The sequence below is a fragment of the Megalobrama amblycephala genome, linkage group LG17, assembly GCF_018812025.1.
Source record: "Megalobrama amblycephala isolate DHTTF-2021 linkage group LG17, ASM1881202v1, whole genome shotgun sequence".
NCBI classification, from domain to species: Eukaryota; Metazoa; Chordata; class Actinopteri; order Cypriniformes; family Xenocyprididae; genus Megalobrama; species Megalobrama amblycephala.
This window is the reverse complement of record NC_063060.1, coordinates 4,722,996-4,748,781: the sequence shown is the minus strand read 5'-3', so window position 1 is coordinate 4,748,781 and position 25,786 is coordinate 4,722,996. Positions and strand designations below refer to the sequence as shown.

At 42.8% G+C, this 25,786-nt stretch overlaps 1 protein-coding gene and 1 long non-coding RNA gene across 3 annotated transcripts; one reads left to right on the top strand and one right to left on the bottom strand.

The window, feature by feature from the left end:
• On the top strand, positions 1-24,777 carry theg (theg spermatid protein). Of its 2 annotated transcripts, XM_048164203.1 has the most exons (9): positions 1-41; positions 270-414; positions 1,519-1,583; positions 2,675-2,741; positions 3,706-3,832; positions 13,389-13,548; positions 13,625-13,852; positions 17,025-17,133; positions 24,411-24,777. In XM_048164203.1, exons 2-9 carry the CDS (start codon positions 341-343, stop codon positions 24,550-24,552), a joined length of 972 nt encoding a protein of 323 aa, XP_048020160.1. In that variant the 5' UTR covers positions 1-41; positions 270-340; the 3' UTR covers positions 24,553-24,777. The 2 variants fall into 2 exon arrangements, with proteins under 2 accessions (XP_048020160.1, XP_048020161.1); XM_048164204.1 differs by lacking the exons at positions 17,025-17,133; positions 24,411-24,777 and having other exon boundaries at positions 13,625-13,989.
• LOC125251228 lies at positions 2,911-4,934 on the bottom strand. The gene is made up of 3 exons (XR_007180948.1): positions 4,191-4,934; positions 3,704-3,830; positions 2,911-3,341 (listed from the first exon to the last, which is right to left on the bottom strand). It is a non-coding gene; the product is annotated as an uncharacterized LOC125251228 (long non-coding RNA).
• Positions 24,778-25,786: the final 1,009 nt, after the last annotated feature.

Genomic DNA, 25,786 nt, shown 5'->3' with positions numbered 1-25,786 from the left:
GTGACACGTAACGCGCCGTTGGGCAGCTGACGCTCGGACAGGTGAGTGAGTTGTGAAAGCTTCAGTTTATGTAATAAAATGACCTTCAAGTAACAAAAAAAGTGATTTAGATATGAAAGAATTCTGTTTTGTTTCTGTCGTTATTTTTATAGTCGAATTTATATGTGAATAAACCAACATTCACTCTTATTTGTAGGCTATTTTTCTTCAATTAACCTATATATGCTATTATGCAGATACATTTGGAATGTTTTTATATGTTTATACAGGTTAAAGCACACGTTTCTGTTCCAGAGTTTGGCTACTAACTACTGGAAGCTGTTGTGTTTATAGAGCAGTGATGCGCTTCATCATGGTCACGCGCACAGACCGCCTCGCGCAGCCCAAACCAAACCTGCTCAGATTCCCAGACAGGTGCGGTACACCAGCACACTTCTTTATATAGATGAACAGGGTGTGGAATGTCCTATATATGACCGGATATTTATATAGAACACCGCGGTGCCAAGTCTTCCAATGACATAAATTACTTAAAGGGACAGTTCACCAAAAAATGAAAATTCTGTCATCATTTACTCACCCATCTCGTTGTTCGGAGTAAACCTGTATGAATTTACTTTCTTCTGCTGAACACAAAAGAAGATATTTTGAAGAATGTCGTTAACCAAACAGTTTATGGACCCCACTGACTTGTATATTTTTTCCCACCTATGGGGGAAAAAACTGTGTTACAACTGACCCTAAGTTACAACACTCCACCTTATAGATAGATAGATAGATAGATAGATAGATAGATAGATAGATAGATAGATAGATAATGAATAATAATTCAGAAAATGTAAAAGAAAATCTTACTCTGCTTTGAAATGTCACATGAAAATATGATCTACAAGGACTTAAATATATGGCAACATCCTCTACAGAAGACAAAATTGAATTGCTCTGTCCCAGGAGAATAAAGACTGTCATTCTCTCATATGGTCAAAACCTCTGTGTTGTTTGACCTAGTTTTTTTTAAATGAACTGGCATGGTTGCCCACAAGGGGGCTCTTGGACTCATTCAAACAGCAGCAGATAACTTGGGCTTCCTTTTGTGAATTATTCATGCTTTCACATTAACTTGTCTCTGCCGCATTCTGTGTCTGAGGTTGTAACATTGCTGTGACACTGACCCCAAAAGTTCTGGAAATGTACACTCTTAAAATGAAAGGTTTCAAAGAGGGGTTTGCAGTGATGCTATACAAGAGCCATTTTTGGTTCCCCAAAGAACCTGTCAGTGAACAGTTCATAAAAGAACCTTTTTTTTCTTAGTGTGAAGAACATTTTATTAATAAAAAGAACTTTTTTCAATTATAAAGAACCTTTTGTGCATTGAAAAGGTTTAATGGATGTTAAAGTTTCTTCATGGAACCATCACTGCAAATGTTTTTTTTTTTTTTGATGAAATACAGCAGCTAAATGTGTTAACTTTATGTTTTGCTGCAAAAATGATTTTGTCTTCTTTTAATACTAATATAGGCGCTCAGTATACTGGCTTGATGAACTCCCAACCAGGACAAAGAACACCTCCACAACTGCCTTTGGTATGAGAATCACTTCATTTGATGAACGCCTTGATGCATTGTGAAAATGTTAAAATACAATCTTTGCTTCCATCCAATTAATTTCAAAGTGGTTCGAAAAATTGTAATGAACGTAAGGTTGCAAATCTGTCACCTCTTTTGCTTTTACAAGATGTAATATAAGTCTCTCCTGTCTCCAGAATGTGTCTGTGAAGTTTCAGCTCAAAATCCCCCACAGATCATTTATTATAGCTTGTCAAATTTGCCCCAATTTGGGTGTGAGCAAAAACACACCGTTTTTGTGTGTGTCCCTTTAAATGCAAATGAGCTGCTGCTCCTGGCCGCTTTCCAGAAGAGGGCGGAGCTTTAACAGCTCACGCTTCGGTTGCTCAACAACAACAAAGCTGGAGAATCTCACGCAGCCAAAATGAGGATTGTCAGTAACGGTGTTCAGCCTTACATTGTTCAAACCGGAGTCGACACTGATGGAGAGACTCAGGAAGAAGTTACAACTTTTAGAATGAAACTGGACGTTTCTGAATGGTTAGTGGATAAATTTATGTAGTTGCTGTGGAGTTGATTCAACTCATCCACTAGCATGTGACGTCATGTTAACCTTTTGTGCAAATCCAGCGTTGAATTGACCCTCGTTTGTGAAGCAGTCCGGCGTAAAATGACGGCATGAAAACAACAACACTCTACTACAACAACTCTTCTCTAAAGCAGCCCAACATGGCCTCACTCCCTTTGTTTTGTGTTCTCGGGGGCGGGGTTTATGTAAATTGTAGGGTTTGTGATGTCACCAACCCGGGAAGAAGCTCGTTGTAGTCCCTACCAGCCATCTGTTGTAGTCCTTAAACAGAGAATTCTTTAAAAGAAAATATCTCCCTTTGCATTGAACTTTGAGCGTTGTGACTTTGCAGATGTTGTTTATGCTCTTACAGCAACATTACACACAAACTAAAGTTAAAAAAGTTAAATCATAATCAACCACCCCTTTAAGGCAAGACTTTTTTTTTAAAGTGTGAAAGTTTACAATCTGTACTGTGTATATTGAAAATATTTTCAGTAAAGATGTTCATTTAAAAAGGTAATTGAAATTGTCTCCACAGAACTGACTCCTCGCTTGGAGAAGCTCACCCAGAGCAAACAATCAAGCCGTTTCTATGAGGAGAGCAGGTGACTGATGTTATTGCCATTAAAACTATTTAATATAAAGTTACAGTTCTTAAAGTTTAATCACCACCACACAGGGCTGTATAAATGCATTTTTAACTTAAATCCATTTGCTTAAGTCAATTAGACTCTCCTGTTTTACAGTATACTATATAGAGTAACACATGTTAAGTTATAGAAATATATGCATGTATTAATATAATTTCCATTCATTCTTGAACAGTTTTTTTTTTTAAATGAATGTATGTATATGGAGTTTTTATAGCCACCTAAACTGTTTTACATGCACTATACACACCTCAGCCTTCATTAATGTGTATATGCAACAGACAATGAGAGTTAATCTCATATTCATTCCATTTTATCTTCGTTGAAATACACACACAGTAATTTCACTTCCACAGTATCCCATGATGCTTATCTCATAACTTCAGTATCCATTTAGAGTTTAATGACGCAGTCACCAGCAGTACATCATCTGACATCTTCATGCAATAAAGGCTCTCCTGCTCACTGTCCTCATGGTTCCATTCAAACGCTAAACTCTGTCTCAAAGCTCATCACAGGCCTTTTATTGGCTGTGTTCTCAACTGATGTTGGCATCTGTAATTAGTTAATAAGCAAATATGAATCCGGCTCTCTCAGGTGTCATCTAGTTGATTTGAAGTAAAGAAAGTAGCTTGAAGATCATGATCACGATTCATGGCAGTACTAGTTTAGACAAATAAAATGTGAACCAGAAAGCATACTGCAATGACAAACATTTTCACAGGAAATGGAAGGTCATTGTCTTGCATATTGCACGGTGTGCTCTGATATTACATTGCACATTTGGGAATGTAATTTTTTTTTTTTTTTTTTTTTTTTTGCGCACATAGAGAATTAGCATACTGTGTACCTTGTACCACAGAAAACGTATTATGGCAGTATGCTATTCTTAACATAGCTCATATGTCTGTTCTTACAGAAGGTCACCGGAGTGGGTGGTAAGTGCAGCAGCGCTAAAAGCATGTCCTTCTCAAAGAGTGTGTTCACTGGCTCTGCCTCGTGTGCCGGTTGATGGATGGCAGCCCGATCGCCCCCTTCTGGCTCCTGTGAGTGAATACACTACATCTTACAATGATAGTCTTTCAGTTTGAGATCAGTCCTGTGCTCCTAAACATATTTTTTGAAATTGAACAGTTTATTAAACTGTTTGACAAAATATTAAATAGATAGATAGATAGATAGATAGATAGATAGATAGAACTACAGACAGAAAGATAGACATATAGATAGATAGATAGATAGATAGATAGATAGATAGATAGATAGATAGATTTAGAAGAAGATAGATAAATTTAGAAGAAATATGAAAAGAGTGATTTCCCCTCAATAACTGGTTAATAACCATTATCAGCATTAATATCTGCACCCAAACACTTCCCGTTGTTACGTATGAGTGTTTCTCACCTCTCTGGAGGAAGTTCCACTTCTCTTCAGCTCAGTGTCGTGTGTAGGCTTTTTCCACTCAAAGATTACGTCATTGACACCTTGAACACCCAAGACAATGAAAGACCTACCAAAACTTTTTTTTTTTTTTTACCCCCACACTCAAAATACGATCACATCCCGACCACATACAAAATTCAGATGGGGCAAAGACCTTTTCTCACTTTAAAATAATGTTCCATTAGTTAATGCAAGTAAATGCATTACCTAATGTTAACTAACAATGAGCAATACATTTGTTACAGTATTTATGAATCTTTGTAACGTTTGTTGATAAATATTAGTTCAGGTCCATTAAAATATTAGCAGGTACAACTTTTGATTTTAGTAATGTATTAGTAAATGTTGAAATTAACATTAACTAAGGTTAATAAATGCTTAAGACAAGTTTTTCGTTTTTAATTCAACTAATAACCAATGTGAACAAATGGAACCTAATAGTAAAGTGTTACCATTTTTTAAAAGAAATGAATGCTTTTATTCAGCATTATGCATTAACATGACAATAAAGACATTTATAATGTTACAAAATATTCTATTTCAAATAAATGCTGTTCATCAAAGAATAATGGTTAAAGTGTATCACGGTTTTCACAAAACTATTAAATAGCACAACCATTTTCAACATTGATAATAATAAGAAATGTTTCTTGAGCAGCAGATCATCATATTAGAATGATTTCTGAAGGATCATGTGACACTGAAGACTGGAGTAATGATGCTGAAAATTCAGCTTTGATCACAGGAATAAATTACATTTTAAAAAAATATTCAAATAGACATAAATAAACAGTTATTTTAAATTGTAATAATATTTACAATATTACTGTTTTACTGTATTTTTATCAAATAAAAAGGAACAATATTTAAATAATATTTTTCCCCATTTTTCCTCATGTTCAATTATGTATTGATTATTAAAAAAAAAAAAAAATTAAATGATAAAAATTTCAAAATAGAAGCATTTTCCCTAGCAAACTCAAAGTATACTATACTATACCATTTCTAGTATATTTTGAAAGTGTGCAGGTGTGTGTGCAAATTTTGGTTCGCAGCTGTGGTTAACTAAAGACTTTTATCTATTTTAAAACTGGTACAATCCCTTCACTGTCTCCCACCCCACCTTCCTGTTTCACTATGAAATATATTGTCGACATAGGAAAAATATTACGTTCTTCAAGCCATTTCCTGGGCTCTGAGATTTAGTGAATGTCTGAATGGTAAATGATATCTGTGATAAGAATGTTATGATTTGTTATGTCCCAATACTTGTACTGTACGCTGTTTTACTACACTCTCAAAGTATGAACATTCCTACAAAGTTTTGATTTTGTTTTTGGGGTCTACTAGAATAGGCTCTTTTTTCACATATGCCTTGGGCAGGAATATTGTGAATATTGTTCCTTCCCAGAAGAAAACTCAAGACTACAATGGAGGCGTTTCAGGGAGTTCAGAAACAGTGACACTGATATAGAGAATAACACCCGCTGGAGTGACTTTGCAACTTTGCATACTTTTTTCATGCTCAAACAGCAACACTACACACTAAAAGAAGTTGGAAATGTAAAAAAGCATAATAGGTCCTCTTTAAACTCTAGAAGTTAGAGCTCCAGAAGCAGGATCTGGCAGTAGTCAGATCTTCTAATATTCTTCAGTGCTCTCCTGGGTAGGGTTACACCAGCCGTTCATAAGTTCTCTCTTAAATTGGAGCATAAAAAGTCCACACTGGAGGTAACTACTAGCTAGTTTGTAAGTAACTTTATTCAATTTCACGATTTGTTTTTAAGGCAGAATATAGCTAGTAGGTCGTAAGCTTTCTGTAAAGTAATGCATAGTCGCATAATATGGCGTTTAGTTGTAGCAAAAGTTGTTGAAATGCTGTGAATAAATAAATGCTGATACAAAAAAAACATAAGAAATGTAGGGAAGCTTGTTTCAGCCAGTAAATAAAAAATAAAAGAGGTAATTACGACTTTTTATCTCACAATTCTGACTTTTCTCCTCGAGTTATAAATTCAGAATTGTGTGATATGACGTCATAATTGCCAGATATAAAGTCAGAAATGCGACAATATCACGCAATTCTGACTTTATATCTGGCAATTCTGACGTCATATCACACAATTCTGAATTTATAACTCAAGGAGAAAAGTCAGAATTGTGAGATTTTTTTTCTCGCGATTTCTCACGATTCTGACTTTTTTTCTCAGAATTTCAAGATATAAACTCACAATTTCAAGTTATAAAGTCAGAATTGCAACATATTAAGTCAGAATTGCATGATATAGTCAAAGTTGCGTGATATAAAGTTGCAATTCTGACTTTTTTCCTCACAATTGTGAGTTTTTATCATGCAATTCTGACTTTATATCTCAATTCTGATTTTTTTTTCTCAGAATTTTGAGATATAAACTCACAATTATGAATTATAAAGTCAGAATTGTGTGATAAAAAGTCAGAATTGCAAGATATAAAGTCAAAATTGCGTGAAATAAAGTCAGAATTCTGACTTATTTTCTCACAATTGTGAGATTTTATCACAAGATTCTGACTTTATATTTCAATTCTGACTTTTTTTCTCAGAATTGTGAGATATAACCACAATTGCAAGTTATAAAGCCAGAATTGTATGATATAAGCTATGACTTTATATTACGCAATTCTCACTTCATCCCCCGGTTTCACAGACAAGGCTTAAGCTAGTCCTAGACTAAAATACATGTTTGAGCTGTTTTAACTGAAAGTAACTTGCCCTGACATATCGTACTCGGTTACTAACGTAACCTCGGTTCCCTGAGATATGGAACGAGTACTGCGTATGGGGGAAAAGTCTCCCTTTTTCCCCGCTACTGAAGCCTTTTCAATAACGCAGTGTAACTGCACCGTCATTGGTTCACTCATAGACAAGTTGTTGAACCAATGGCGGCGCGGCTCAGCTGCGCGGCCTATGAGAAGAGAGCGCGCGCACATTCCCGCCAAAAGGGGCGGGGTAATGTGCTATATAAGCGAGCGAATCGCCATAGGCCATCAGGCCATATCGACTGAAGCGACGACCTAAGCCGCAGCCTCGTGGCACGGCAAGTAACGCAGTACTCGTTCCATATCTCAGGGAACCGAGGTTACGTTAGTAACCGAGTACGTTCCCTTTCGATATTTCGACCCGAGCATGCAAGGTCGGAACGTCCAACTGGTAGAATCTGACGAAAGTGGACGGCAAGGACCAGCCGGCCGCCTCACAAATGTCTTTGATAGAGACTCCACTGGACCAGGCCCATGATGAAGCCATGTCTCTAGTGGAATGGGCTCTAACTCCAATGGGGCATGTAGCGCCTGCAGAGGAGTAAGAAAGGGCTATGGCGTCAACGATCCATCGTGATAGACGCTGTTTCGAGACCGGAGACCCTTTGGTGCGGCCACCAAAACAAACGAATAGCTGATCAGATTGCCGGAAGGGCTGTGATCGCTCGATGTAGACGCGCAAAGCCCTAACGGGGCATAGTGATTCTAGCTCTGGCTCGTCCGATGAACGGGGGAGCGCAGAGAGTGAGATCACTTGTGCTCTGAACGGCGTAGAGAGCACCTTGGGAACGTAGCCAACCCTTGGTTTAAGCACGACCGTAGAGTCGTTAGGCCCGAATTCAAGGCATGCAGGGCTCACAGAGAGTGCCTGCAGATCGCCAACGCGTTTAACCGATGCCAATGCAAGTAGCAGAGCGGTTTTAAACGTTAAGGGCTTGAGGCCTGCTAGACTTAATGGCTCAAAAGGAGGACCTTTAAGAGCCCTGAGGACCAAAGAGAGGTCCCAGGGGGGAACGGTGAGGGGACGAGGAGGATGCAATCGCCTAGAACCCCTCAGAAACTTAATAATCAAGTCATTCCGCCCTACAGATTGTCCAGCAATGGGCGAGTGAAACGCCGCAATGGCTGCTACGTAAACCTTGAGCGTGGAAGGGGCTCGCCCCGAGTCCAGTCGCTCTTGGAGGAAAGTTAGTATGGAAGATACTCCGCATTCCTCCGGGTCTATGCTGCATGTAGAACACCAGCTAGCAAAGACCGACCACTTCTGGGCGTAGAGACGTCTTGTGGACGGAGCTCTTGCCTGTGAAATGGTATCTAGCACATTCCTGGGGAGGTCAGACGGCTCCCGTCGAGGATCCACAGATGTAGAGCCCAAAGCTCTGGCTGTGGGTGCCAGATTGTTCTGTTCGCCTGAGAGAGGAGATCCCGTCTCAGGGGAATTGGCCATGGGGCTTTCGTGGAAAGCCGAAACAGCTCCGAGGTCCAAACCTGGCTCCTCCAGAGTGGGGCCACCAACAGAACTTTGTGTCTGTCCTCTCTGATCCGTCTGACGACCTGAGGGATCAGGGCGATCGGAGGAAAGGCGTAAAGAAGGGTATTGGGCCAGATGTGGGCCAATGCGTCGTCCTTCTTGGAGAAATAAGTCGGGCAATGAGAGTTGTCTCCTGAGGCAAAGAGGTCCACCTCTGCTTTCCCGAAGAACTCCCATATGGTTTGAACAGTCTGGGGGTGGAGCATCCACCCGTCCGAGGGGATGTTGTTCCGAGACAGCATGTCTGCTCCCAGATTGCTTTTCCCAGGTATATGAGTCGCTTTGAGTGAGCGAACACTTGGGGAAGCCCATTCCAGAAGGCGTTTCGCCAGAGCGCATAAGCGGCTGGACGAAAGACCCCCCTGGCGATTTATATATGAGACCACTGTCATACTGTCCGATTGGACTAGGACGTGGCGATCCGTCAGACGAGAATGGAAGGCTTGGAAGGCTCGTATCACTGCCAATAATTCGAGGCAGTTGATGTGAAGGTGGCTTTCCTCGTGTGTCCACGAGCCGAAAGCCGGGCTGCCCTCGCACAGGGCACCCCAACCTGAGTTGGATGCGTCTGTCGAGAGAACCGTCCTTCGTGTTACTGCCTGTAGGGGTACTCCTAGAGTGAACCAAGTAGGGTTCATCCAAGGTTTCAGAGCCATCAAACAGGCCTGATTGACCTTGAGGCGAAGGCGCCCGTGATGCCAAGCGTAAGGAGGGACCCGGGTTTTCAGCCAGAATTGCAGGGGCCGCATGCGAAGCAGGCCGAGCTGGAGCACTGGGGAGGCAGAAGCCATGAGCCCTAGCAACCTCTGGATAAGCTTCAGAGGGAGGTAGGCCTTGTTCTTGACGGAAGCCGCGAGCTGCTGAATAGCCAGAGCGCGCTCTGGTGAGACTACGGCCGTCATGCGGACCGAGTCGAACACTGCACCCAGGAACGAAATTCGTTGAGTGGGGAGTAGTGAGCTCTTGGCTAGGTTGACCCTGAGACCCAGGCACTGTAAGTGGCTGAGGAGCACGGCTCTGTGGTGTTCTAGTTCCGAACGCGAGCTGGCCAGGATGAGCCAGTCGTCGAGGTAATTCAAAACTCGTATTCCCATCTGTCTCAGAGGGGAAAGAGCCGCATTCATGCACATCGTGAAAGTGCGGGGGGCCAGGGAGAGCCCGAAGGGGAGGACCGTGTACTGATAAGCCACACCCTCGAATGCGAATCTCAAGAATCGCCTGTGATGGGGGGCTATCTGGATGTGAAAGTAAGCGTCTTTCAGATCCAGCGAGCAAAACCAATCCTCGTGGCAAATCTGCGCGAGGATTTGTTTCAGCGTCAGGACTTTGAACTTTCGCTTCATAAGGGAAAGGTTCAACAGCCTGAGGTCCAAAATGGGTCTGAGACCGCCGTCTTTCTTGGGTACCAGAAAGTAGCGGCTGTAAAAGCCCGACTCGCTCTCTGGAAAGGGGACTGTTTCTATAGCCCCTTTTCTGAGTAGAGTTACGACCTCGGCTCGGAGGACGTGAACGTCGTCCGCTTGTACCACGGTCTGGATGACCCCTCCAAATCGCGGAGGTCTTCTGGTGAACTGGAGCGAGTAACCCTGGATTACGACTTTTAGAATCCATCTTGACACCCCGGGGATGGCTTTCCAAGCCTCGGCCCGTGTGGCAAGAGGGAGGATTACGTCGGGTGACGGCCCGAGAGAGGGCGGGCCGGACACCGGGAGTGATGGAAGAGGAAATTTGCTCTTTTGTGAAATGTTTAAAAATAGGGTCGCCGTGAAAACGGCGGTTGGGGAGGGCACAATACTTGTGGGCCCTGTAACAGCAGGCTGTGTTATTCCCGCGCCCAGAGATGAACGAGGCGGAGGGGAATTTGTACGAAGGAGCTTCTGGGGTGGTCCGGCCGCGGCGGGACATGCCCCAGTCCTCTTCCTTAACAGATCAGGATGACTTCGGAGTCGCCGGGTCCAGCGCAATCCTGGGCCGGGGTCCCTGGTGTCTCGGGAAGGGTGGGCGCATAGAAGGGCGCGAGCGCTGGCGGTGCTCCTTGGGCGGCGCTGCTTGGGAAGCGGAGGCAGCGGGCTTTGTCTGCTGAGCCGGCGCAGGCCTGGGGCGGCTAGAAGCAGACGCAGAGCTCGAGCGCTTGGGTAAGAAGTGTCTCATGGCCTGAGACGACTTCTGTGCAGCTGTGAAGCGCTCCGTGAAACCCTCCACTGCCGGCCCAAAGAGTCCTGACGGGGAGACGGGGGCATCCAAGAAGGCCGTCTTGTCCTGATCCTTAATTTCCGTCAGGTTTAGCCACAGGTGGCGCTCCAGCACAACGAGGCTGGCCATGGATCTGCCAATGGCCTGGGCCGTGGCTTTCGTGGCCCGCAGGGCTAAATCCGTGGCGCTGCGGAGGTCCCGAAAAGCAGGCGCATCAGTGCCGGACTCGTCCAATGAGCGGAGGAGTTTGGCCTGGAATACTTGGAAGATGGCCATGGAGTGTAGTGCTGAAGCGGCTTGGCCCGCTGAGGCGTAGGCCCTTCCTGCCAGGGCGGAGGTCGTCCTGCAGGGTTTGGATGGGAGGGCTCTCTTCGTCTTCCATCCCACAGCCGCGGGAGGACAGAGGTGAGCGGCCACTGCTTCATCCAAGGGCGGCAGATGCTCGTAGCCCTTTTCTTCCGAGCCGTCCACAGAGGTGAGGGCTGAGCGGTGCGAAGTATGCAGGCGGGCAGAGTAAGGGGCGCGCCACGACTTCGTGAGCTCCTCGTGGACTTCTGGGAAGAAGGGAGCGGAGCGCTGGCGAGGGGCCTGACGACGACCTGGGAGGAACCACTCATCCAGGCGGCTCCTCGATGGCTCCTCTGGAGGGGCCCAATCGAGGTCGAGGTCTTCGACGGCCTTGGACAGGACACGGAAGAGCTCGGCGTCCATGCCCGTACCGTGGTCGATGGGCTCCAAGGAAGGCAGGGGGCGGGGTCGTCCGACTCGCCAACCCAGGCTTCTGGCTCAGAGGCTGCCATAGACACAGAGTCGAAGAGGGGCTCTTCGTCGGATCCGCCAAATGAGACGAGGTCGCTCGCATCTGCTGAGGGACGCTGGTCAGGGCGGGAGAACAAGACGGGGGATTGCTCTCTGCTGGGAGAGGGCGAGGCACGCGGGTGCTGAGCCGACGTGGGCTCGCCCATCTCCATGCGCTGAACCGCTCTGCCCCGCGGTCTCTTCCTCGCAGGAGAGGGGGACGGGAGGGCGTGAGCGGCGGGGTCTTCCTGTTTGAAGAAAGCGGCCCGTGAGCGCAGAGACGCGAGACTCATAGACTCGCAGTGCGAGCATGAGCCGCCAACGAGCGCGTTATCCGCGTGAGACTTGCCCAGACATCCGATGCACTCGTTGTGCCCGTCTTCTTCGTGCAGAGGGGCTCTGCACATACCACAAGAGTGGTGTGGCATTTAGAAATGCCGTGCGCCGTGAAAACGGCGATTGGGAGGCTCTGACGGCGAGGGCCGGTGCTCGAAGCGGTGAAAACCGCTGGAAATATGCTCGAGAGTGGTTACTGTAACCGCGGGAGGACGCAGAGAGGGCGCGCCGGATGGCGGCAGGAGACCCGCTGAGAAGCGGCCGGTCGCAGGAAGCGGAAGGCGGCGGCTCGTCGACAGCACGAAGGCGGCAGTCGGCGAGGGCGCGGGCGCTGCGGGGATCCGGCGAGTCGGCTGGGTCCGCTGCAGGGCCTTGTCAACGGCGGCGAAGCGTCTTCTCAGGCGGCGAGCTTCTTTCCCGGCGAGCAGGCTTCGGCGAGGATCAGCGAAGAGAAGTTCAGTCATCGCTGAAGGAGAAAGGACTGATGGCCTATGGCGATTCGCTCGCTTATATAGCACATTACCCCGCCCCTTTTGGCGGGAATGTGCGCGCACTCTCTTCTCATAGGCCGCGCAGCTGAGCCGCGCCGCCATTGGTTCAACAACTTGTCTATGAGTGAACCAATGACGGTGCAGTTACACTGCGTTATTGAAAAGGCTTCAGTAGCGGGGAAAAAGGGAGACTTTTCCCACATACGCAGTACGAGTGAAATATCGAAAGGGAACTTAAAATATGTAAGTGCCATTGTTTTGTCTCAAGATGTACACCAGTAATGTTTTTTCTAAGGCACGTTCATAAAAGCTACTTAGATACCCTAATTGAACTAAGGCCTAATCCTGGCTTAGTCTAAGCCCTGTCTGTGAAACCAGGCCTATAACTAAAAAAGTCAGAATTGTGAGATATAAAATCGCAATTGCATTTTTTTGTTTTTTATTTCATGGCAGTAGCAAGCTTCCAGAATGACATTAGTTGATTATGACTGATTTTATTTGACATGCACCACACAGAGCAATGGGACAGATGCGCACAGCGGCGCGCACTGCTTAGGACGGGTACGTGTTGAAGAGACACTGACAAAGTAATCTTTTCACATAATGTTCTCTTTCTTAAAATGCAAGCAAGTGTAAATGTCGGCATTATCATATGTCTAAAGAATTGAAATCTGTCAGGTAAAACAGTCTGCTATTTTATTCCAACCATTACTCCTGATTGGAGGCTTCCGTAAATATTTAGTTAAGTTTCAACTAAGTTTAATGATGCAACGCAAAAATATTTAGTATTGCGCCCAATATTTAGTGCCCTTTTACGTCAAAACTAGGCTACATAATGACGTTGGTGCAACTGGCTCCTGGTTTCTTTCAGTTACTGGGTGTGTTGCGCTGTGCTTGAGTTTTATAGAGTTGCATCACACTGTTGTAAAACCCTCAAGCACATTCTACAGAGTGCGTTTCTACTGTTTATTGCATAACACATGGCAGATCTGGATTCTTGTTGCTTTGCAGTTGAGTACTGCAGTTAAAACAGCCAAGCCAAGTCCAAGGATACGTCATTTAGCCCAACCAAAGAGAGCGAAGATGGTGTCGACACACTTCAGCGTCGATTCAAGCACCCACGCGTTTGGCATTCCCACCACACCCTCCTCACGAATACTGCAGCTGGCCTGTGAGTCCTTATCATTAAGTTTGGAGAGCTTCGAATAGTAATTTTGTTTATCTCTCTCACTCTTTTCCACTCTCAGCTCCTAAGCAGGTTCATGCGCAGCACGCTTTGGCCAGGCCGGTCTCTTGGCCAGTTCCGGATCGTGTTCTGAAGGCTGTAGCCAGCGAGAGAGTGCAGACGCTGGCTCGACCCAAGTCACGTCAGGCCCTGTTTGAGGGGTACGACCCCTACCGGGTCAGTCCTGCCGCACGGGCAGCCACGGCCTCCCCCAGACTGCTGGAGCTGTCTTTACCCTTACCACGCAAATGTAAAAGCCAGTAAACCATCATCCCTCCATATTTAGTGAAGCTGTTTTGGTACATTTTTATCATTTACATTGCCTGTCAAAGGTTTGGAATAATTAAGAATTTTTAAAGGTGCCCTAGAACTTTTAAAAAAAAGATGTAATATAAGTCTAAGGTGTCCCCTGAATGTGTCTGTGAAGTTTCAGCTCAAAATACCCCATAGATTTTTTTTAATTCATTTTTTTAACTGCCTATTTTGGGGCATCATTATAAATGAGCCGATTCAGGGCTAATGGCCCTTTAATTCTCGTGCTCCACGCCCACGGAGCTCGCGCTTGCCTTGAACAGTGCATAAACAAAGTTTACACAGCTAATATAACCCTCAAATGGATCTTTACAAAGTGTTCGGCATGCATGCGTCGGATTATGTGAGTATGGTATACTGTTATATTGTTTACATTTGATTCTGAATGAATTTGAGGCTGTGCTCCGTGGCTAACGGCTAATGCTACACTGTTGTAGAGATTTATAAAGAATGAAGTTGTGTTTATGAATTATACAGACTGCAAGTGTTTAAAAATGAAAATAGCGACGGCTCTTGTCTCCGTGAATACAGTAAGAAACGATGGTAACTTTAACCACATTTAACAGTACATTAGCAACATGCTAACGAAATATTTAGAAAGACAATTTACAAATATCACTAAAAATATCATGATATCATGGATCATGTCAGTTATTATTGCTCCATCTGCCATTTTTCGCTATTGTTCTTGCTTGCTTACCTAGTCTGTTGATTCACCTGTGCAGATCCAGACGTTAATACTTGCTGCCCTTGTCTAATGCCTTTCATAATGTTGGGAACATGGGCTGGCATATGCAAATATTGGGGCGTACACCCCGACTGTTACGACTGTTACGTGTTGAGATTCGCCTGTTCTTTTAAACAAATGAGATTTATATAAGAAGGAGGAAACAATGGAGTTTGAGACTCACTGTATGTCATTTCCATGTACTGAACTCTTGTTATTTGACTATGCCAAGATAAATTCAATTTTTCATTCGAGGGCACCTTTAATGTTTTAGAAAGAAGTGCTCACTAAGGCTGCATTTATTTGATCAAAAACCCAGTCATACTGTGAAATATTATTACAGTGTAAAACAACTGTTTTCTATTTGAATTTTTAAAATGTAATTTATTCCTGTGATGCAAAGCGGAATTTTCAGCATCATTATTCCAGTCTCCAGTGTCACATGATCCTTCAGAAATCATTCTAATATACTGATTATCAATGTTTAAAACAAAGATGTACAGATCAAATGTTAAATCTGAGGTAGACATATATTTCTCTCTGTTGTTTAGTTTCCTTAACTCTATATTGCAGCGCTGTGTTGTAATACTAGGATTTCCCTCATACATCATTTTGTCCGGAGACAGGAGTAACAACTGCAGATTATGAGTTACCTGCGGTGAGTCCGACATAATGAATCCACTAACACGATACAGCGAATGCCGGTGGTAAACACTCGTGTTCCAATACTCGTGGCACGAGTTTTGGGAGGCGTTCCCTTAAAAAGAGGGGGGGTTGTTCTTACGCATGCGCTCATTTCAAAAACTCAGTAACAGTCTTTGTTTCTCAGTCGACGAAAGATCCTCTTTATCACCTTTAATGGACAAATACAGTGATATAAAAGACCAAACTCGCACCTCATTTGTGATGTAAGTTATAGCTACTATATAGGCTCCAAGAAAGCAGATACTGGCATAAAGTCGGTTTGACGCTGAACGTTTGATATTCGCAATTTTAGGGACCGTCTCTAAAGTTACGACATTGGTATTCACAATTCACATTCACATACACTTTGGAGTATTTTGAGCTGAAACTTCACAGACACACTCAGGGGACACCTTAGACTTATATTACATCTTGTGAAAGAACGTTCTAGGGCACTTTTAATGTTAATTCCAGCATTTACTAATGCATTATTAAAATCAAGAGTTGTATTTGTTAACATTAGTTAATGCACTGTGAACTAACATGAACAATGAACTGCTGTATTTTTAATAAAACAAAGATTTACAAATACAGTAACAAATTTATTGCTCATGGATAGCTCACGATAGTTAATACATTATGAACCTTATTGTAAAGTGTTTCCAAATAAACTGTTGAGTAATATATAAATATTGCTATGTATTAGAGGTAAAAAATTATATAAATACTGTTCGGTTTCTCACACGAACCGATCTTTCCATGTCTTAGGAAATCAAAGTGCCATCACGAGCCGCAGGGTTTAATTTGGATTTGTCTATGCATGTTTTTTGTGTTCCCATTGACATGCATTATAAGACTGACAGACCGCAAAGGTTGAAGTTAAAAAATCATCATTTGTGTTCTACTGAAGAAACAAAGTCACCTACATCTTAGATGCCCTGGGAGTAAGCAGATAAACATCAAATTTTCATTTTTGGGTGAACTATCCCTTTAAATGTAATTTAAATGTCACTTCATTTGAGTGAATTGAAATGTTTTGTTTCAGTGACGTTACTGCAGATCTGAAATTGCTCCTGAAGCCTTCAGGCAAACTTTGTAGGCTATAATTATCTTTTTATTGCATTCACTGATAAAGATCACAGAATGAATCGTTATCAGTGTGGTTCATCTGTCAGCAGTATTAAAATCCATTAATGATCATTAATGATGAATGAATATAACAAATTCAAAAATCTGTATCAAAAGTACCAAACTTTAAATAAACCGTATTTACACACTACATAGTATATACTTAACAAAAGTACTTTCTAAATTACGATTTGCACGTGTGGTGTAAATGTTGTGTGTGCAGTTCGACTAAAAACTGTAAAGTATTTAATGAAATTCCAATTCAGATGGTATTGAAATCAATCTTAATTCCTAATTTGTGTTATTTTATAGGCCTATGCATAATTTGATATTAAGCAAACAGCAAATGGCTCATTTAAATGTTTTTAATTGAGTTCGCTGATGTATGTTGTGTTCATGTCATCTTAAGTTCTTCCCCATTAAATTCTACATCACATCCGAACTCACGAGAGACTAATTAATGCTTCCGTTTGTTTGTTTTGTGTGATGGAGTGAGTGAGTAAATGGCCATTATATGCAGACCCATTATGTTTCCTCAACAAGTGTGTAGTTGATGTCATTTCTATTCCAGGTTTTCTGGAAAGTCTTTATCCTCTTCACATGAAAAACACGTCTTTTTTGAACCTCCACAGCATCGGTCTCAACACCTCAGTGGACATTTTCGGTGGTCTTTGGCTAAGGTGAGTATCTTTATTATATTCCTTATTCTGTAATGTTACTGCCATTTCTGCAGTATGCATACTGTGTGCATAGTATGCAAATATTCTATGCATAGAATCCCAGGATGACCTGTACTGCCAAAATGTGCCGTATACAACAGAGCACACTGAACTGGGTACTGTGTCCCAGAATGCAATGCACAATACATTTTAGTTTGTCCTCCTCATAATTTGAGATTGTATGTTTTAACAAAATTGTATTAAAAATGCTACATACTTATTTTTTATTTCCAAGATGATAACTAGACATGATTTTCAGAATTAAGCATGCACATGATGAGGTCATGTGATTTACTATTTACAGTTTTTTACGAATGCTTACACACTAAAATTAAAAAGAACACACAGTTACTGAAACTCTACACTCAAGGAGCAAAACCTTAGCCCAGATCTGCACAACTATAAGCACATTCTCAGCCTCACACTTTTTGCAAAACACTACACACATTGTTTTGCACAACACTAAACACACTTCTCTACATTAGACACAGAAATCTAACATGATGTCACTTCTTTGCCATTTTAAAGACACTGCTGTCCAAAATACCACACCTAAAACCAAGCGATCAAACACAGCCGTCAGGTGTGAAGACACTTGCGTGCTTAACTGTAAACTCAACAATCAGGTGCAAGTACTATAAAAGGCAAAAGGTGAGTTTATGTGTCTTCAACTAAATGGAAGGCAATGTTGCAGTAAGAGGGAGAGGGAGAGGGAGAAACATCATTTTACAGTTTTTCTCAATTGTTTACACACAAATATTGGTACTTGAGACACAATGACCTCAACATGTAACTCATGCACCAACCCCCTGAACCAATTCTGCTAAACTACAAGCACAATTCCTGCTTTACACTCACATTGCAGTTCTAAAACACACTTTTTTCAAAACACTACAAAATTCTCTGCATTTGGCACAATTTTCGGGCAGAAAAACTCTTGTTTTCACAAGGAAAACTGCCATTCAAATATGCACACTGACTCATCAATGGGCAAACACCTGTCACACATTTTTACAATTAGCAAACAGGCTTTGCATAAAAGGGCAAAGGTGAGCTCTTCTGTTTTGGAGCAATGGATGCCAACAATGGAAACAGAGGCAGAGCAGCATAGTTTTTTTTTTACTGTAACTGTATACAGTAAATTCTTCTGTTGTTTTGTACGGTATGTGCAACTTTGCATTGGTCGGGATGTGCACTGTACATATTTGTTACCGTGTATTTGTGTGTATCTGACTATATATATATATATATATATATATATACTATAAAATTTTACAACACACTTATGTATGTACTGTCTGTAGTAAGTGTAACACTGAACCAAATAAAGACCAAAGTCATTATGATGAATGGAGAAGTGTTTTCCATTCATCATAGTGTTTTACATAGAGCACATCAGTGTTCAACTGGTTCTTATAAATGTCTATTCATATGATGGTTTGTGTGTGTCATTTGAAAACAAAATACCATTTTGAGAAGAAAGAACATTGTTTTGAATGTAAAGTTTCATTTTGCAGGAGAATTGAGGGGTTTTGCCCATTGTGTGTGTGTTTTTTGATTTGTGTGTAGAGTTCTGAGAGTATGAGGCATGCTTTCAGAAAATGTGTGTAAACAATCAAGAAAAACTGTAAATGTCCCAGGCCAGCGTGGTGTTAACATCACAATATATGTTGCAATCATGCAGAATGGGGTCCTCCACCAGCATGCCAACTTAGGCCCTTACAACACAGCCCACATATTCACATTTTAGACAGACTGCACAAAATCGTCATAGCAGAAGACCAAATGGATGCAGAGCAGATGAGATACATTGTCATATGGGACAATGTAAATTTCCACCTATCTGCTCTGGTCCAAAACTGGTTTCATTAGCATCCACAATTTTCACTCCAATACCTCCCACCATACTGTCCCTTCCTTAAACCCATTGAGGAGGGTTTTTTTTTGTTGTTGTTGTTGTTGTTTTTTTGTTTGTTTGTTTTTTTGGCATGGAAGGTTTACAATCTCCAGCCCAATGTCAGGATATGCCTCATTCAAGAGAAGGCCTGTGACCTAATTGATGCAGGGTCTGTGTAAGGATGGATTCACCTTTCAAGAAGATTCTTCCCTCGCTGTCTTGCGTGAGAAGACATCGTCTGTGATGTGGGTGAAGTGCTATGCTAGATCCAGCTAGGCCAGAGATGATGCTTAGGTGTTTTTTCTATTTTTTTCTTTTGTTTTGTCTCCACAAATGTTTTTGTTCGTGTTATATATTGTATTTAGAATATGTTCTGATTTTCAGTGCAAAATGTAACCTTTGGAAAGGCATTGATGTATTGAATGGTTTTACAACGTGGTGAGAAATGAATATTTTCATCAATGTGCAGTACTGATCTTGTGTTGTTGTTTTTTGTTTTGTTTTGTTTTCTTTGTTTTTTGTCAGTATATTCATGTGCATTACTCTAACAATATCTCTGAAAAAAAAAAAAATCAAACCCAGACTATATCATTAGAAAAGTTACAAGTGTTTAAGATTGAGCACAGCAGTGTGTAAATGAATCAAACAGAATCAGTGTTTGAACCATATGTGTTCCATACGGTGTCAAAGTTAAGTTTTGTTAAATGAATGTAAAGTTTTGAATGAAGTGTTTCATTTTGCAAAAAGAACTGAGGTGTTCTGCTACTTGTGTGTGTGGATCTGTGAATTGTGTGTAGTGTCTTGTCAAAATTAGCCTTGTTTTTAAAATTGTGCTTAATCAATCGTAAAAAACTGTAATTTTCACTCTGAAATTTCTAGTAACTTTCACTAATAATTACAAGAAAAACCAAGTAATGCATTGAATTAACATAACAATTTTGGAGTAGAAAAAACGAAATGGTATTTTCTCGTAAAACGTACTCTAATTATCTTTATTTACAACCTTGAAAATCATTTTTTTTAAAAACAGTGTGCTACTGTTTGGAATGTTTATTGTTACATAATATAGTTACATGATACATATTGTTTGACTTTTTTTAATTCAAAGTGCCGCCTGTTATGGATTTTTGCAAATTACCTTTCATGTAGTGTGTAACATAGCTCTAAAGTGAATTAAAACATCCTGCAAAGTTTTAAATCTGAAAGTGCATCGTATATAAAGTTATTGTCCTCAAAAGTAAGAGTCGACTCTGAGTCAATTAAACGAGTCGTTTGTAAAACGAATTCCAAGCCGTTTCGTTGAGACATCACAACGAAACATTAGCATATTGCCCGCCCACTTATTGAGGGAAAATTAATTTTTTCAACAGCAGTACTAGAGATTGTATATTATAGGGATTGAGAGGGTCTGTATCTCTTACCATTGGACAAAGCATAACGGCTAACTTGATCACATGCGGCACCTCTGGCCTATTGTGTAATGGCCTCTGATCTCCTTCCCTGCGTTAGCATTAGCCGCTACGCTTTTTTGGCTAAAGGTTGCAGGCTTGTCTTACAGGGGCTTTGGCAGTACAATCTTTTGTTGTGTTCCCGTCATTTTACTGACGACTGCTTCTCAAACCTCGGGGAGTTTAACGCAGGATTCACAAAACGCTTGTTCTTAAAATATTTATCAATTCCCAGTTTATTTGGACCAGTGTGCTCCTCTGAATCGATTAATAATTGATGTTTACGTTTTCTAGCGATCGTTCAAAATTCATAGTTTTGTATGTTATGTTGTGTAACGTACACACTAGACTGTATGTCTTGCGCTAACTGGCTAACTCACGTTTCTGTAGTTCTGCTGTAGACCCTTTTCACATTCCGGGTTTCACAGAAGCGGAAGTCGTCATAGTTGGGTAAAATTCTATAGTGGTGAATGAGAGAATACATTAAATATATTTTTTGTGTTTCCATAACGGCAGTCAGAAGAGAGAAAGATGTAATTTTTACTGTCACTCCCATAGCTGCTGTATTAGAAACACCCTCACAGCAGCGTTGACTAGTTTTTTGTAATTTGACACAAAGGTAATATAATACTAAGCATAGTGTTATAAATGTAGATATGTTTTTTAAAAAATTTGCAGGGTTTACGATATTGATGACCGTTAAAATGTCATCACAGTCTGTGAAAAGGGTCTATTCAGATGTGGGTCCAATATTGTCTAAAAATGTGAAGTATTCTCTCTGTAAACAGTAAATACCCATTGTTATGTCAAACCTACATAAAGTATAACAGTGACGCTGCTATCATGTCTTATGAATAACGCAAACTAAAGTGACACTTACCATATAGAAACATTCTACTCTAGTCGTAATTGCGAATCAGTTTCTGGTTGATCAACTACTTCAGATGTTTCATCGTCGGACTCGGGCTCGAATTGATACTGTAAAATCAATGCCATCTTTTCTATCCATACATTGTATACAATGTCTTGCGAATTGATAGTTGTCATTCAGTTATAGCAATGGGCGTGTGATGCACAAAGTAGACCAATCACAAAGGATTGGGCCATCTAACCAATCAGAGCAGTGTAGGCTCACGGAAAGGAGGGGTTTAGAGAGACTGATTCATTGATCTGCTTCTAACGGATCATTTACAAAACATTGAGAACTGAGGTGAAATTAAATGTATATTATGAGAAAATTAAAGTGTTTTTTGACCTTCCATGCATGTAAATATGTTGTAGGAGACTCCCAAAACAATATTAGGAACTTTAAATAAAGGGCATAATAGGGGCACTTTAATACAATTTTTGCAGTATATGTAAAGTAAGCTGTAAAGACTATTCTATTCTAAACATAGCGTACTTCGGTTACTAACATAACCTCGGTTCCCTGAGATACGGAACGAGTACTGCGTATGGGGAAAGGTCTCCTTTTCCCCATTACTGAAGCCTTTTTCAATAACGCAGTGTAACTGCATCGTCATTGGTTCACTCATAGACAAGTTGTTGAACCAATGACGGCGCGGCATAGCTGCGTGGCCTATGGCGACAAAGCGCGCGAATATTCCCGCCAAAATGGGCGGGTTTTAGGGCTATATAAGCAGGCGTTTCGCCATAGGATTTCAGGTCATTCGACTGAAGCGACGACACTGAAGCCGCAGCCTCGTGGCACGGCATGTATCGTAGTACTTCATTCCGTATCTCAGGGAACCGAGGTTACGTTAGTAACCAAGTACGTTCCCTTTTGATACTTCACTCGTACTGCATATGGGGAATGAATTCAACCATGCCATGCCACGGCAGGGAACGACTGGACTTGTCTTGGACACCGCGAGGGAACCAGAGGACAAGTGAGAAGGCCGGAGCCGTCGAACCCATGTTACACTACAAAAGGGAAGTTAACTCCCGGGATGGCATGAAGCGGAGCTCGATAGAGGCCGCTGGATCATACCGAGAGGACCCGAGCTTGTAAGGTCGGGATGTCCAAATGATAAGAATCTGACAAAAGTGGACCAGCCGGCCGGCTCACAGATGTCTTTAATAGAAACTCCACTGGACCAGGCCCAAGAGGAAGCCATTCCTCTAGTGGAGTGGGCTCTAACTCCTATGGGACAGTTCAGGCCCATAGAGGAGTAACAAAGAGCAATAGCATCGACTATCCAACGTGAAAGACGTTGCTTTGAGACCGAAGACCCTTTGGTGCGGCCGCCAAAGCAGATAAAGAGCTGATCGGATTGCCGAAAAGGCTGTGATTGCTCAACGTAGGTCTTCAATGCCCTGACGGGGCAGAGCAATTCCAGCTCTCGCTCGTCCGACGAGGGAGGAAGCGCTGAGAGGGAAATGACCTGTGCTCTGAATGGAGTCGAGAGCACCTTAGGGACGTAGCCATGCCTAGGTTTCAAAATGACTTTGGAGTCGTTGGGCCCGAACTCAAGGCATGCAGGGCTCACGGAGAGGGTTAACGCTTAACCGATGCTAGTGCAAGTAGCAGAGCGGTTTTGAGCGTCAGGGGCCTGAGGTCAGCTGAACGCAGTGGCTCAAAGTGTGGCCCTTTCAGAGCTCTGAGGACCAAAGAGAGGTCCCAGGTGGGAACGGTGAGAGGACAAGGTGGATTCAATCGCCTAGAACCTCTCAAGAAACGCACCACAAGGCAGTTTCGTCCCACTGACTGGCCAGCGATAGGAGCGTGAAGCGCTCCGATGGCTGCTACGTAAACTTTGAGCGTTGAAGGGGTGCAACCCAGCGTTGAAGGGGTGCAACCTCTACCGCTGGCCCAAAGAGACCAGAGGGAGAGACCGGGGCGTCCAAAAAGACGTCTTGTCCATCTCCTTTACCTCGGTCAGGTTGAGCCACAGGTGGCGCTCAAGCACGACCAGGCTGGCCATGGATCGTCCAATGGCCTGGGCTGTGGCCTTTGTGGCATGCAGGGCTAAGTCAGTGGCTCTGCAGAGGTCACGGAAGGCAGGTGCATCGATGCCGGATTCGTCCAGAGAACGGAGGAGCTTCGCCTGAAACACCTGGAGAATTGCCATGGTGTGCAGCGCTGAGGCAGCCTGGCCCCGTGGACGTGTAAACTCTGCCAGCCAGGGCAGAGGTGGTCCTGCAGGGCTTGGATGGAAGGGCCCTCTTCGTCTTCCAGCCCACTGCCGCAGGGGGACAGAGGTGAGCCTGCCACTACTTCGTCCAGGGGCGGTAGGTGCTCGTAACCCTTGACTTCAGAGCCATCCACAGAGGTGAGGCGGCTCGAGCGGACTGCTGAGCTCGCCGACGAAGAAGCGCCGGCGCCCTCGTTGACTGCCGCCTCGAGCGCCGGAGCTTCTTCGGTCGGCGAGCTCAACAGTCCGCTGTGGGAGCCTCTTCGACGGCGGCGAGAGCTTCTTTCCAGGTGAGCTTCTTCCAGGCAGCGAAGGCTTCAGCCGGAGATCAGCGAGGAGCGATGTGAAGTCATCGCTGAAGGAGAGAGAACTGAAATCCTATGGCGAAACGGCTGCTTATATAGCCCTAAACCCCGCCCATTTCGGGAATATTCACGCGCTTTGTCGCCATAGGCCGCGCAGCTATGCCGCGCCGTCATTTGTTCAACAACTTGTCTATGAGTGAAGCAATGACGATGCAGTTATACTGCGTTATTGAAAAAGGCTTCAGTAACGGGGAAAAGGAGACCTTTCCCTATATGCAGTACGAGTGAAGTATCGAAAGGGAACCAGTTTATTTCTTAGTTGAATCAGCTTTGCACTGTGTGATGTTACAAGTTGCAAACTGTTGTGTTTGATGAGCAATAATTGTGTTATTTCTCCTGCCTGTTCCACAAACCACAGTTTACTTATGCTAATGTTATATTTGTTTTTTTGCAGAACTCCAAGGGGAGGTGAAACACTCATTTACATGTTATTGAATGAGAATCCGCAGCATACTGTACATGTTTCAATATCCTGTTCTAATGGGACTTTAGGGGAGTTGATAACTGAAATGTGTGCTTCCTCTGAGCAGTTGTGATTATTTACCATCTGTTTATGACAGACCAAGGGTTTGACAAAGTTATTTTACATTAGAACATAAATCATTTGAATCTGTCATCTCCATATATACAGTTTATTTCTCTGACTTACTATAGTTCATGTACTTTCACTGTTTTATCATTTCACGTAGAAAAAATGAATTGGGAAAACAGTTATAACACAATGCCATGCAGAAAATAAAATGCAAGTCTTTAGAAAAGCATTACTGCATGAATAATTGTTGTGAACTTGCACTGTTCAAATATATCAGTATTCTCATTTTTAAGCAATATTTGGTTTTAGTTACATGATTTGAACAGCTTTTTATAACATGCTGTTTGTACTTTGTATGTAATTTTGACTTTATATATATATATAGTTCCTTGTGAAAGTATTCTCTTTTTTTTCACATTTGTTGCAGCTTTATGCTAATTCTGCTTTAAATTATTTTTTCCCACATAAATCTACACTCCGTACACCATAATGACAAAGCAAAAAACTGATTTGTGATAAGTTTGCAAAAACTGAAATAATTACGTTGCATAAGTATTCATACCCTTTTACACTTTGATTGTGTTACAACAGAGACACGGAGGCAGACGTAAAAGCAATGCAGGCAGGTTTATTGTCAAACAGCAGAGTAAATGGATATGGATGATTGAATAAGCAGTTCTTGAAAGATGAAGAGAGTGTGATACTGTCCTTATGATGTGTTTCAGATGCGGATGGAGTTCGGCGTTGGAGGATGATGGCGGAGACACTCACACACACAGGCAGATAGGCACACGAGGAGAACAGGAGACGAAGGAGATGGAGGAGACGACTGGAACAGGTAAGTATGGCGTTTGGAGTCCTTAAGGTAAGCATACATGGATTGTAGTGCAAACGAGACCGGACAGTGAGTGTGTGTGAGTGTGGTGGTTTTATAGTGGTGGTGATTGCAGTGCTGATGAGTCTCAGGTGGCGGTGATCAGTAGGCTGGTGATTGAGTGCGTGGGTAAGGGAGTGAGGTGGAACCTGACGTGTCTGTGACAGTACCCCCCCTCCCACGGCCCGCTCCTGAGGGCCGAGGACCCCGACGTCGTGGTGGTCGTCCTCTAGGGCGTGGGGCAGGTCTGTCCGGGTGGTTGGCGTGGAAAGTCTGTAACAGATTAGGATCAAGGATATCATTCTTGGGGACCCATGAGCGTTCCTCGGGGCCATAGCCTTCCCAATCAACCAGGTATTCCAGT

Excerpts from the sequence above, each read along its gene's own strand:
- theg (XM_048164203.1), top strand. The coding sequence starts at position 341 with ATGCGCTTCATCATGGTCACGCGCACAGACCGCCTCGCGCAGCCCAAA. Across the intron at positions 3,833-13,388 it reads ATCGCCCCCTTCTGGCTCCT|TTGAGTACTGCAGTTAAAAC; the intron begins GTGAGTGAATAC and ends GTTGCTTTGCAG. Across the intron at positions 13,549-13,624 it reads ACGAATACTGCAGCTGGCCT|CTCCTAAGCAGGTTCATGCG; the intron begins GTGAGTCCTTAT and ends TTCCACTCTCAG.